The sequence below is a fragment of the Paralichthys olivaceus genome, chromosome 13 (assembly GCF_024713975.1).
Source record: "Paralichthys olivaceus isolate ysfri-2021 chromosome 13, ASM2471397v2, whole genome shotgun sequence".
Taxonomy (NCBI): Eukaryota; Metazoa; Chordata; class Actinopteri; order Pleuronectiformes; family Paralichthyidae; genus Paralichthys; species Paralichthys olivaceus.
In genome coordinates this window covers 6705026-6718681 of record NC_091105.1, presented here as the reverse complement: position 1 = coordinate 6718681, position 13656 = coordinate 6705026, and the positions used below count along the sequence as shown (strand labels likewise).

Below are 13656 nucleotides of genomic sequence, written 5' to 3'. Positions count from 1 at the left end.
GCTCTCATTTTGCGCGAGTGTGTATGTGTGTGTATCTGTCGCACTCTCAAATTACTCTGCTCTCCTGAGCCAAGACGAAGGATAAAATATGAATCAGCTGAAGTCTAGGACAGTTTCCAGTCTCTCCAGACTCACCAACCATCATCGGGTGACACAAGCATGCATCCCTGTGCACACATGCACACAACAGACACATGCACACATGACAGACACACTCTGGAAGTTTCGAGTCTTTTCACTTCATGCTAAGCTCCTGACAAACACACTCTTCGCTGCACATTTGACATTCATATCCCTCATATTTGCCAAGTGCCTCTCGACTGCAGCTGCCGGAGCCCGTAGTGACAGGATTATGTGACTCTTTCTCTTTACCCATCAATCAATTAGACAAAGTGATATGATCCAGCCCTGTTACAAATACACGCGTTGTGTGGCTCTACCGACGATAAGACTATACATAATGTATACAGACACCTTTTCTTTCTATTCTCTCCATTTCCTTACATGCCGCTCTTTCTTTCCTTTTCACTGCTGTGCAGTCACCGTCCCATTTCTTTTTCTTGTTTTAAGTTCCATGTTCCTGGTTTGTTGGACTATTGACTGAAACCCTGTTGACCTCTTGCCCTGCTGGCTCCTCAAAGGCCTCCACCTAAAGACACTTTATACATAACAGTCTAGTGGCTTTGGATTAAACTGTCTGAGTGATTGCTTGGCACCCTTGGCAACCCACTGTGCAATGCCCTGGCATCTGACAGCCGTGCTGGAGAAAGCCCTGCAGTGTAAACACATACAGGGCAAACTATATGTTGTACGTTACATCTGCCAGAGGAATTCCACAGAAATGCACTGTAGTTTTAATTGCATTTTGAATTTCTATTGAAATATATTTACTACACCAAGAGTGTTGATTTTTATTGTTAGGATTTTTTATATCCCATACATGTTTACATACACAATCACGCAAACCCCCTCCCCAACCAAAAGGCATAACAACGGCATTATCTAACCCCCTTGAAGTTTATGAACTACAAGGCGCCTGCAGGGCAATCCCGATACCAAGTTCCTTTTAAACCCCACCATTAGCGGCATTATGAAGTCAAAAGCAAGACTACACACCATTCTCCGCAGTGACATGCTGTCAGACCAATCAGCAGGGCCAAACACACATGCCTATAGAAGAAGACAGCCCCTCCCCCTGTAGTAGCACCCACAAAGACACATACAACACTACCAAACCCTGATGTGTTTTGTTGCAATTGACATGTGCTTCTCACACCAATAAGTGCGGAATGCGCACACACACACCCGTGGATCAACCTAGCAACAGGGCACTGGAAAATAAAGGCCAATTTAGTCTCCGCTAATCTTCACTGCACTTCTGGCTAGCACCCCAGTGGAAAGTGTAACAGGGTTCTTCTCAAGTACACAAGTCGACGTAACCTTCCTCCAGTAAGGAGCTGATTAGGATGCCGTGACCTCAGAATACCGTAGCCTTCCTAGAATCCAGAAGCCATTAGATATTTATAGGAGCTTAATGGTACTGTCTAGGTGCACTGGCTGTCTAGCACCCATCATCGAGCTAGTATCACATCCTCTCCACAACAGCGTAAGTAACAACACACAGTCTGCTTTTGATGATTATTTTCCTACAACCACCATGTATGATCCAGGTTCAATAAACTGTCTCCAGAGGTTTCTTTTTGCTTTTAGTTGGTCATCCCCCGCCTACCAACCCCCCCGCCCCAAAACCCCAGAGCCTCCTACATGAACTGTCAAGTTATACCACTTAATTTCATTTTATTTCATCAGCAGCTTACCAACAATTCTTTTATCTTTTTTCCTCCCCTTCCCCTGCCATGACAGAATAAAGCAGACTGTTTCACATCAAATGCTTTTGCGCGTGCATGATTTTTCAGATTGAAAATGCAGTGGATGATACAAGTAATGTTTTCTAACTCGCAAAGACTGCTGTCAAATATAATTGCCTGATATGACTGTAAAATTACACATGTGAGAGTGCACCTGTGTTGTGTGCAAGTGAAGGCGGGAGGTTGTTGGGTTTAGACGCAGGGTTCAAGATGGGCACATGGCACATTCGGGACATGTGGCCTCACGCTGACCTTTAGAAGCTGACTTACCATATGATCCTTTACTGCTCAGCTCTCATAAAAATCAGATCATTCAGTCCTGAAATGTCTATTGAGGCACATACATTTCTGTTTATGCTGTGCAAAAATGCCATAGTGTGCAAAAATTAAGATTTATGGAACTTCTGTTTCACTCCTACCAAAACAAATATCCTACAGAGCTTAATTGTGTATTCAAAAAGCACCAATGATTTTTTTATTTGAAGAGTCAAGTTCACTTAAAAAACCATAAACTACCTGGGTAGGTGGTTATAGCAGAAATTACTATTTTAGTGTACATGCATGTATGTGTGCTGCTGAGGGACAATATTTCAATCAGCTTGTTTTCCTGCAACTAAGCTGCACATGTGACGTTTAAGTGTATGTTTACATTACCACTCTGTCTCTGACCAGAACCAGGTCAGCCTGTTACTGACATTATGGCTGCCTGCTTTAAACGACTTACCTAATCCCCCATCATTACCTGGAATGGGCCCCACGTCTCGCCTGTGGCCTGAAATAGCCCAGGACCTCAGATTGCCACTGTCAAACCCCCTAATTTGCAGTTTCATAAATAGCAGACTGGGGCTTTGGCACTAAAGATAAAGAGGCCCTGCGGTTGAAGCCACTGTGGTGGAAGCGCAGAGCTAATGAAACTAAGTCTACCTGGAGACACACCTTAGCAACACTGAGTTTAATGGGACAGGCTTTAGGCGTCAGTCAGGTGCTTGTGATTAAATCTGGGGCCGACAGAGGAGACTTTAGGTGGTGACAGAGTTTATGTTGTGCAACGGCAACACAAGTTTTGACGAAGGACTAATTCCTCTAGAGCGACAATAATATCAATGCAGGTCTCTACTCTGGGCTGTGATCTTTCGTGATGATATGAAAGACACACCTAGATTGTTCTGCACAGGCAGAAATAACACAATACCGTCATCTCAGTAATTATTGTTTTAAATATTTAATGATAAATTTAGCCATAAGCATAAATGCTTGATTCAATAATGATTTTTTGTGTAAAAGAAGTGAGTGAGGTCCTCTCTAAATCCTGTTTTGTTGATCCTGTAAGCCCAAATATGATATTATGAACAATCTATAGCTTTTCATAACTGACAGAGCTCTCATATTATACAGCCTCTGGCATATTTACCTTCCCATGCATTGCCATGGAAATGACAGTATTATCAGAAGCAAACTTAACATCTAGTCTCAAAGTCTCAGCCCAGCAGAGGTGAACTATGAGGACAAGCACTGCTTCCCGGTTGATCCCCCTGCCCCTGCTCCCTGTCCTCAGACGGCCGTAATGACTGGCTCTATAGGAGCAGAGGCTGATAACACGGGCAGATGTCCAGGAGGTTACTCTCGGCTCTCAGCCAGACAGTGGTGGTGGACTGTGGTCAGTTGTGTAACAGCCGCTCTGAATATTTACATTGTGGACAGCTGACCTGTGATCTCCAACAAGTGTCCCTCTGTTGATTCCTAGATGCTTTCACTGATGAGTGGAGGGAGATTCTGTGTATTGTGATTATGCATTCAATAGTTTGCTCTGTTTATCTGCCACATTTATCTGCAGCAGAGGAATCATAAACCAGTGTGGTCCTGGTCCTGATGAAGGGGTTTCATGCACTATACAGACGCTGCACACCATGAGCTGCTCTCTGAGGCTGGGATGAGCAAAGCCTTGTTACGCACACACTGCAAGAGACTCCACTCCAGTCTATTACATTGTGCCATCTCTGATCTATTAGAAATGACTGTCGGCAGTAATGAACTAAGACAAGATAACGCGTGTCACCATTCGTGCGTAACCGACACGGAATCCCACGGTAGGATGTGGAGGATAGTGAATAAGAATAATGGTTTATCATGGGTTACTATCAGTGTGGACACTTTTGATTAACATGTCAAAGCTCCACCACGCTGGCCCGTGTGTTTTCACTCCTTACCTTCCAGCCAGCTGAGCTATTACTGTCGCCCTTATCCTTGAAATAGGGCACATAACGGACCATCCAGTCGTATATCTGAGACAGCGTGAGTCTCTTTTCCGGGGTGCTCTCGATGGCGCGGGTAATGAGATCCGCGTAGGACTGGTTCCCCCACGCGTTCCGCCGCGAGGACTTGGCTTTGCGCAGCGGTCCGGTCACATCGAGCGCCGCGCCGGCCAGGCATGGGTGCGTCGCGCCCGTGGGTGCCGGGGCGCCGGCTGGATGTTTCAGCTCTCCCGGCGCGCCGCCCACGAGCCCCGCTCTGCACGCCGGCACGTCCTCCGGTTCCACCTTGATGCTGGCCAGCGGGAGACCCCCGCTGACCTCGTGTCCGCCGGGGAAGTCCTCCGGACACGGCAGCGGCCAGGTGCAGGAGCGAGGCCGGCTTTGCGGCTCGAAATCCGAATCAACCTGATGAGCGTCCAGTTCGTCGTCCTCCATCATCAACATTTACCCTTCAGTTGAAATGGGATAAATCAAATGAAAAAACAAGGGAGGGGAAACACCTCCACGATTCCGTTTTTCCCCCACTGTCCTTAATATGACTTCACGGTGAAATTCGCGTTGTGACACGGGTTTTCAGCTTCCACAGTCCGGATCAATAAGAGGCAATTCAACAGAGTAGAAGGATCATGATGGAGACAAAAAAGAAAATCACAGCTCGGCGTGGAGAGATAAGAGAAGTAATAAAAGTAATAACAATTTTTCGTCCATTTTTCATCTGGAGTAGAAATTGTCAAATGGTGAATGAAATGCTTCTTATTGAACCGTCCACACCACCTCAGCGCAGCCAGTCATGGGGGGTGGGGGGGTGGGGGGCTCTTCAATCCAGTTGCAGCAACAGATGATATTTCAGATAAGGGGCAGATTTGCGTCGATAAATCCTCCAGAAGAAAAACAGGAAGAATGGAGAGAAGGGGTAAAAGAAAGAGGAACAAAATCACCGGGGTTGTGTGGAGAGCAACCACTGAGGCGATAATGCGTTATTACCGTGAATTATTAAATCTTCCAGTCTGCACGGATTAAGCTGGCAGCGGCACATTCAAGTCCATTCAGCCTGAACAGCACCCAACTGTCTGCAATTATAATGAAGAGGCGTGCGCATGTGACGAATCCATAAATTCCCAGTCTGAGAAAACATAAAGGATGAGGAGGATAAAAAAAATAGTCCGGCAATCAAATCTGGTAACCACTTGTCAGGATGACAGGAATAAAAAATGGCTTTTTCATCACACCTCCTCCCGCTCCTCTCCGTCCTTCTCTCACTCTCTCAGATCCCACACATGTTCTCATTTGCTTACAACTCGCTCCGTCGATGTGAACTGAGGATGACGCGCCGGCGCTGTAGTGGAGATGCTGCCAATTGGAGTGCGCTCACGAAATCAATACTCCGAACGTGGTTTACAGCGAAATCCCGAACTCTCTCCCTCTTTCTCCTCCTCCTCCTGTCTGTCCTTCTCTCCGCCACCTCAGGAGCAGAACCCCCCAAAAATCCTTAATCACAGCTAATAATGACCTTTTCTGACAGTGCGTCATGCGGGTGCTTTGTGCGCCACGCAGCCTCAACGTCCAGGGTTGATAATACAAACGAGACAATGTGGAGTAGAAATTCCTGCACAATCTCGGATTTTTTTTTCAAATGCAGCGTCTGATGTGATCTGCCTTTGTGCGTAACAAATTGTCCCGCGCACTGTGTGTGTGTGTGTGTGTGTGTGTGTGTGTGTGTGTGTGTGTGTGTGTGTGTGTGTGTGTGTGTGCGTGTGTGTGCTACTAAAAATGCCCTCCAGGGAGAACCCGCTGGGCGTGCATGGAGGTTTTCACCTCTGCTGATTATTTTTCGGGCTATACCTCAGTGAGTGTAATTTTCTATGCCGATTAGACGGATTTAGTGCAGATTAGGAGAGATTAGGTAACCCTAGATTTTAATCCGGCAGGAGTGAGGGGAAATGGGGCTTTTTTTCCACGTACAGAGGCCAAGCAGAGTGAGGAGTGTGGAAAAAAAATCTCTGCCCCACAGTCCAGCCAAAGTGAAGAGGAATAAAACACTTGCACGTTATCATCTCAATTTTTGCCAGAGAGACGCAGCTCTGGCGCACGGACACATGCCTGCACTGACCGAGGGGAGATTCCGCCCCTGCGTCCCCCCCCCCAAAAAAAACAAATCTGACAGCAGGGCGGGCACACAGTCACAGGTGCTCGACTCCCATTGGCTGTCTATTTCCCATGTGAACGTCATTAGAGTAAATCTGGGTTGGTGACTTCACACTGAACTTCACCCTTTTCCTCCTCTGTCCATCCAGAGAAGATTTGCTGAACTCTTTCACAGCGAAACTCTGCGTCATGTTTTTTGATGCACTAACACCTGTTCTGTTGCTGTGCGGAGGATATTATTTATTCATGGACTTTTACAAACAGTCCTACATTTACACAATTTCAGATAATATCTGGGAGTAACGCAGCCTCTCCATGCAGGCATTTTAATAGCCCATGGGTAATCAGTATGACCTGTGGGGGCATGTTGCTATGAAGGCACTGCAGTCAAAAATATTCAACAGCTGAATGATAGATTGTCTCTAAACATGGAGGTATGCAATCTCTGAATCTGACACTAAATCCAGAAAAACACTCTTTTTATTTTCAAGCTCAAGCTGTGTAAGGTGGCTGAACTTCGCGGAGAACCCCACCCTTATCATGCAAAGTGTGCGTGGACTGAAGCTGTACTTAAAAGTTGCACAACATGGCCACCCTGTGCACTCAGACATGACTGATGTTGAGAAATTTGTGTCAAAAATAGCATGCTTTTAAATGTGGGAGGATGTGTCATGGTGTGTCATGGAGTGACTTAGCGGCTGAGCATCAGCGAGATCACGTGGGTTAAAATGCCATGTTGCTAATAGTTTGCATATGTAAAAAATGTCTACAAGCCTTATTGCACATATAAATTTGAGCAAAGGGTAATTACTATATTTTTCTAATTATGTGGCGAGAGTAACAATCAATCCAACGCTGGAGACAGACGAGCCATTCATATCCTCTGGTCTCCAACACAAGGTTTTACTTGCGATGCTTGTTCACAAATAAAACTCCAGAGGGCCATAATTTTGGTGACACTTGAGATTACATAATGTGTCACATAGAGAAAGAGAAGTAATTGTGAACATCAAGAAGACAAATGAGTAGATCCACAGGCTTGCAGTAGGGGTGAATCTCCAGAGATTCAGCTCTTGAGGAAGAGGACGAGGAGAGAAAAGGTCCAGGCAACACAAGTTTTAAAAACTATGTATGTGTTCGGTCCCTTCCAGGCTAACTGCTATACTGTCCGCATACCAGACATTCCAGAGACAGCGTGGCTGGCTTCAGGCTCTGGCTGATCCTGGAACAAAATATTCTGCACGGCAGTAATCATCTTAGCCAGCCACAAGCAAGGCAGCACACCACATCAACAACAAGACAGAGCTTTGTGCCTGTCAATTTGCACCCTAAAAACATTCTCTGGAATTTCATTCACATCAGGGACAAATTTTATTTCTTCTGCCAATTTCTGCCAGGCCCATCCTCGTTTCCTTGGCCCTGCCACTTTAAACATCCCTCGCAACCTCATGATGTTGTGCAATTCATCCCTGCACCCCACTCTGCCCTGTGGGATTAGGAAAAGAGGAAGCTGAAGGAGCCACAAGAACACCCTTGGGAGAACGATGCCTGTCTGGGAAAACACCTCCCCTGGTTCTCCACCCCTCTCGGCAACAACCCACACTCTCTAACAAGCATATGGGCACCCAATGACACAGGAAGGAGAGGGCTCAAATCCAACTATTGGGAATGTTTCTGAGTAGGCGAAGCTGGATTTTTTTTTACCCCTGTGGCACTGGCCCAAAGCAGGCCAACTTAAAGACTTCCTGCCCCGAGCAAGAGCCAGATTTTTGGTGGCATCTTGGCATCTGCGCTGCCAACTATGTACATTATGTTCAGAAGCAGCAAAGACAACTGGTGCCAGGAGTTTTAATTAAGACTGTGTTGCGGAGTGGAAAGCAAAGGCATGTGCAGGTAATGGCTTCTATCCCCATTTCAGAGGTCTAACAAAATATGATTAACTAACACCGTCTGCATGGTCAATTAATTATATTTAACAGTTAAAGACCCAGAGCAACCAAATGGCCCAGAGAGGAAAATCAGTGTGTGCTCGTCTCATACCCAAAAGTGCAGCGGGCCTAATTGTGTTATAAACTGATGATGTCAAAGATGTTTAAAGACTGTCGGAGCGCAGCTATGTTGTTACACTGTGTACTAGAAAACAAGGTTTGAGACATACACTAAATAGATTGCACTATGCATCTCCAACATGTGTCTGAAATATAATCAATCACTAAGGTCAATTACAAACAAAAAGGCGAAATGGTTGCCGAATCCAGCTTCTCAAATGATGCTTCTCCCAATAAATTCAAACTGAATACCCGTAGGTTAAGGATGGTCGTAAAGAAAAATCTGTTGGATGTCATTATGTTTGACACTTGGGATATGTAACAGACACTGTTCACTATTTTTGGCCATTTTATAGACAAAACAATCAATAAGTGAATTGGAAAAGAAAGGGTTGGATTGATAATTAAACTTATTGTTTGCTGTATAGTAAGTACAGATGTGTCAGCCTCTATGAGACTCGACACACAAAATATTCATTACTCACAATTACAAACCCACAATGAAAATTAGTCAGGTTTGATGATCACTCATGTATGCTAACCCCCTGTGAAACCTAATTCACAGACTTATCAGGATTTTTGCATACATGTGTTGGGAGAGGGTGTCACTCCGGTCTGAATTTCATCAAATAAACCATGCAGCTTATCATATTGCCTCTGGCAACAAGCTAAATCCCTCACTTGTGCAAGTCAGTGGTTGGCTACATCCACAATAGTCGAGCAGGCCTGATGCCAAGACACTGATTAGCCTAGCTATGCCTCTGTTCTCCAGGCAATGCGGAGTGGAGGTGCAGTGGGAGTCCAGCTCATCACCAAAGAGCACTGTGCTAAACACAAGTTTAAGTGGAAGAAAGCCAGCAGACTGTAGTGTATCCATGCTGGACATATAAAGCCTTGGGCAAGGAGGCATCTGCCTCTTTAATACATAATTCACTCAGAGCTGAAACATCATGCTTCAGTCCTAAGGGCCAGTAGTCTGCTTCTGCTTGTTGGAACATGAAACTGTCTCCATCAGATAATCCAGTCTTATTGACAGGCAACTTCATGTAGAGGGTGGAGCTATAAATACAGATTCAATTTGTGCAGTAAAAATATTTGCCTTCAAAATACACAAAATCTTTCAGCGATATGTTCAGTATATTAAAATGGTCAAAGGGTGGTTTCCCAGGTGCACAAAATGTAAGCAGAAGCAATGTCATCTCACCTTTCCACCTCAGCGAACTTGTCCTCATCAGCGTTGATATGCAGGTAGGTCAACGTGTAGAGACAGCCATCTGCCCCGAGCTCTCCCTTCAGACACGCACATGGTCACTTTACATCGCAAGCCCTGCAAATGCATCTTCCTGTAGCAGCGTTATTAGAAGCACTCATGTCAGATTGCCCACGTTATTATCATAACTGACAGGATGTGCATTAGTTACTTCAGTCTCCACAGTGGATTGGCCATAATGTCGACACAGTAGTATATATATATAACCTGAGGGAGCTGCAGTGCTTTCACACACACAATAGTCTCAGCTCAAATTCCCATGAAAGAGGCACTAATGGGTTAACAGTAGAAATGAGAGGGGAAGAGAAGGAAAATCAATGCTTTTGTTGGGGGATAGAAAGAAAGGCTTTCACAGGTCTATGTATCATTAAGCAATTGAGAAAGCTAATTAGAGTGGGGGGAAAAGATGTGCAGATCTCACAACTAATTATTTCCATGGCAACCGCAGCTCCTGTAGATGATCTGAGGAAGCTTTCAGCTCACTTCTGTCAGGAGTTACACAAAGAGCAAGAGAGACCCCTAGTGGTGTACAATGAACATGTTCATTCATTGAAAATCAAGTGATCAAAAAGGACTTAGTACCTTTATACAATCATGAAATTGGATTGAAAGGTACTTCCTGGTAAATAAAATCAGTAACTAGTGAGCTGTGGCAGTTTCCTCACCTCAGTTTAACAAAGTAAAAAAACAATAATTTTAAAGAAAGATGACTTATCCCAGGAGCCTCCTTTGTAACTCTATGCTCCATTACAATACAAGAAGTAGTAATCTGTTTTTGCTTAAAATCTATGACGTACAAAGGTCAGTCGTTTACTGTTTAAACTCTCTGCAGCAAGACGCTGCTTCCATTTCCTCTACCATTTTCTATTTATTCCAAACACTTCACAAGTGTTGCATCTATGAACAATTCAACACTCCACCAGTCTTGGAACAACTAGATCAATACTTACTATGAATGAAAACAACTTATTAAACTGGGCTTAAGTTAGACTAAGGTATGATATAACTTTCTGACAGTGTGATAAACTTTCTCTCGTGGAAATTGATGGAATGCAGTTGTGTAGTGATATCACATTTGACGTTGGGTGCCACCCGCCGATAAATAAAAATACATTTTCCAGCTCATATAACAAATTGACCAGAAGTTTGTGTTCAGTCAAAGATGCACTGTATTTCATTTTAGGAAACAAGAGAACAAGGATGTAAAAAAACAGAAGAAACATGAGAATTTGTCCATAGTAGAAGTGAAAGAGTCAAGTTAATGTCTCTGTTTGCTCGGGTCTATCTTCTCCAAGTGAACCAGGGGCTTGAGCTGCTCAGCGAAACTGCGCATGTCCTCTGACACAGTGTCCTGACCAGCGGGCGCCAGCACACTCAGCTCCACCAGGTATGAAAGTGACAGACGCTCCGTGTTCTCTGTGTTTCCTGGTACTAGGATGCGTGACAGTTTGGTAACCACGATTTTCATTGCTCCTTTTCGAAATATGTGTCCATTCGCCACAAACTCATGGTCCATGCGGAAGCCCATCTCATTCAGGAACTCCGGCAGGCTGTGAGAAGCCGCCACGTCAACACAGTTGCGGACTAGGGCATGGCGGCTCTTGTCTCCCACCTCAGGTTGGCCCAGGTAGCGTAGGTGCCACGGAGCTGTGGGGTGGGAGAGGGAGCGCCGGGCACGCAGAATGAAGGGGTTGCCTTGTTGGCCTTTCAGAAGATAAACCAGTTCATGATCTGTGAAGGTCTCAGGCTCCATGTTGTCGCACAGACCTCGGAGGCGATGTAAGAGGCTCTCAAGGGCCTGATCTAACACACTGCCTGAATGGTTAAAGGGGAGAGAAGCATCATTCAAGCAGTTGAATGATGTAGAGATGACTTAGACTTCACAGTATGTTGTGATCATAACTGTACATTTTCACAAAAAGTCTGAAAAACTGCCACATTACAAAGGCTGGAATTCATTAAGACAGAGTTTTAAGCTGACAATGCTTGTAATATTACAGTTGCATACAACAGCCCTGCAATAAATCATCATCATCTTCATGAAGGACTTCTTATTGACAGTATTTCTGAGATTTTGTTCATGCACTTTGTATTAATGAGGACAGATTACTCTGAACATTTAGGAGAGATGATTTAGACAACGGTATAAACGTCATCAAAACAACAAATGGGGAAAAATCTTTTGGAAGGATAGTCTTCATCCATCCATCATCTATCTAAATAAAATGTTCTGGCAGCTCGTGATCTCCTAGCATCTCATTAAAGCAATTTACCCATCTATATAGAATATAACTGTTCTTACTGGTAGTGTATGCAGTGTGTATTTCTAAATAGCCTGTTTCATGCATTTAAGTGACACAGAATATTGTGTGGTTGTTAGGTATATGACAGAATGATATAGGCTTTAGATCTACCGCACTTTCCTACACTCACATACTGAAGTTACTGACATCTTAAGTTATCACATGTCATAGCACTATAGTAGTGATAAACCTTGCCACTTATCACGTATTTTCTTTGTCTCACTCAGTCCTGTAACACTGCAGTTTATAGTCTATTACTGAGATGTGTTGTCATCTGTCCTCTGCAGCAGCTGTATCTAAACTAATCTTACCTTGCAGTAGATACTCCATCATATTGATTGTGCCGCCGGTGACTGGCATCACAGTGACAGGAGGAGCCTCCATCTTTACTTAGGCACTTCTAAATCTGAAGGAAAAAGATACACATTAACTACAACAGTAGGCTACATATTAATACCTTGAACAAATTTGACCAGTTACTACTGAAATTCATGTAGATCAATGTCTCAATGCACTCATCACATTAAAATCAATATATACACATTCGATATTTAAATCAAAACTCATTGAATTTATTTATTTCACTCAATTCTCTTAAAAGTAGAAATCAAATATTTACCAACACTGTTGTGTTTGCATGATGTTTTGACCAGACATAATCTGTAGGTATATTTCATATTGTTATCTTATCATAAAATGAACCTTGATTTAATAATCTGTCCTATTTCTTTAACTGCCTTCTTCTCTGTTATGCACCCAACGAAAACACTGCACTGTTTCAATATAACACTTGTGCAATAACTCCGCTTTATGAAGAGTAATGTTTGTGTTGCATTGACATCACTTTATAAGCGACACACGGTGTATGATCAGTTTGGAGAATGCAGATAGACAATTCAGTTATTTGGCCACACTGATATGAACGGGGTGGACAAAATAATAGAACCACCTGTCTATTTAACACAATACTTTTCAACAGCTCCAGACTGCAACCTCAAAAATGTGCATAAAGTTGAATCAGCAACTCTGAACAATTACTAATTGTGCAGTATAACTCATGGAGCTTGTGTTTATTGCAGGTCTGTGGGATTAGACAGTTTAAAAGTAACTAGGTGTACCTAATAAACTGCCAACTGAAGGTGGACCTCCACCTCCTATAACAATATCAACTGAGGGTTTGTAAAAAGGAGACATGTGGGAATTTATAGCATCAACATTCGTTCTTTTAAGTTTACCAGTTACATTTGACTGCTTGAAAACTTGGAGAATACGAGTCTGTTCGGGTCACATGTTGATGCCCAGCAGCCAGTGTGGGCATGTAGCAAACCAGTGCTAAAGCTAACTCTATTAGCTACCTCACTCGTTCCATTACCTGAGAAACCCAGGAAATGCAGACGAGGAACCCCGGGTTTTGTTTCTGGTGTGTTCGTCTTCGGAGGAGTCTCCGCGGTAAAGACCGAGGCTCCAGTTGGGCCTCACCGATTCGTTCAATCAACACACGGCTAACTAGCTAGCTAGCTGCTAGCTAAGTTAGCTTTCACCAGTTAGCATCAATGCCGCTCAAATGACCGTGCTCAGCATTTCAGCCTTGAAGCATCTGAATGTGATGAAAAACACCAACAGGAGGGAAAAAGAGTCAAAGAAAAAGGAAGGAGCCAAACGACCCGATCAGAGGAAGAGAGGAGACAGATGAATGAGAAGCTTCTGTTCTTCTTCCGGTTTGCTCTGCTCAAGTTAGCAGCTTTACACACTACAGCCACCTACAGGACG

The 13656-nt window shown here is 44.0% G+C and overlaps 2 protein-coding genes across 2 annotated transcripts in view; both read right to left on the bottom strand.

The window, feature by feature from the left end:
- LOC109633011 (forkhead box protein O6-like) overlaps positions 1-4701 on the bottom strand; it is a 29023-nt gene extending 24322 nt beyond the window's left edge. Inside the window, exon 1 of the mRNA XM_020092594.2 lies at positions 4076-4701. Within this exon, the coding sequence (XP_019948153.1) occupies positions 4076-4564 (489 nt within the window). The 5' untranslated portion in view covers positions 4565-4701. The remainder of the gene's footprint in view (positions 1-4075) is intronic.
- Positions 4702-10734: 6033 nt separating this feature from the next.
- Positions 10735-13620, bottom strand: med18 (mediator of RNA polymerase II transcription, subunit 18 homolog (yeast)). The gene is made up of 3 exons (XM_020092764.2): positions 13259-13620; positions 12198-12292; positions 10735-11398 (listed from the first exon to the last, which is right to left on the bottom strand). The coding sequence occupies exons 2-3, from the start codon at positions 12268-12270 to the stop codon at positions 10842-10844; spliced, it is 630 nt and encodes a 209-aa protein (XP_019948323.1). The 5' UTR covers positions 12271-12292; positions 13259-13620; the 3' UTR covers positions 10735-10841.
- Between the last annotated feature and the right edge of the window lie 36 nt (positions 13621-13656).

Bases quoted from the DNA above. Each gene is read 5' to 3' on its own strand.
- med18 (XM_020092764.2), bottom strand. From the start codon at position 12,270: ATGGAGGCTCCTCCTGTCACTGTGATGCCAGTCACCGGCGGCACAATC. The intron at 11,399-12,197 runs GTAAGATTAGTT...TTAACCATTCAG, and splicing joins GATGGAGTATCTACTGCAAG to GCAGTGTGTTAGATCAGGCC.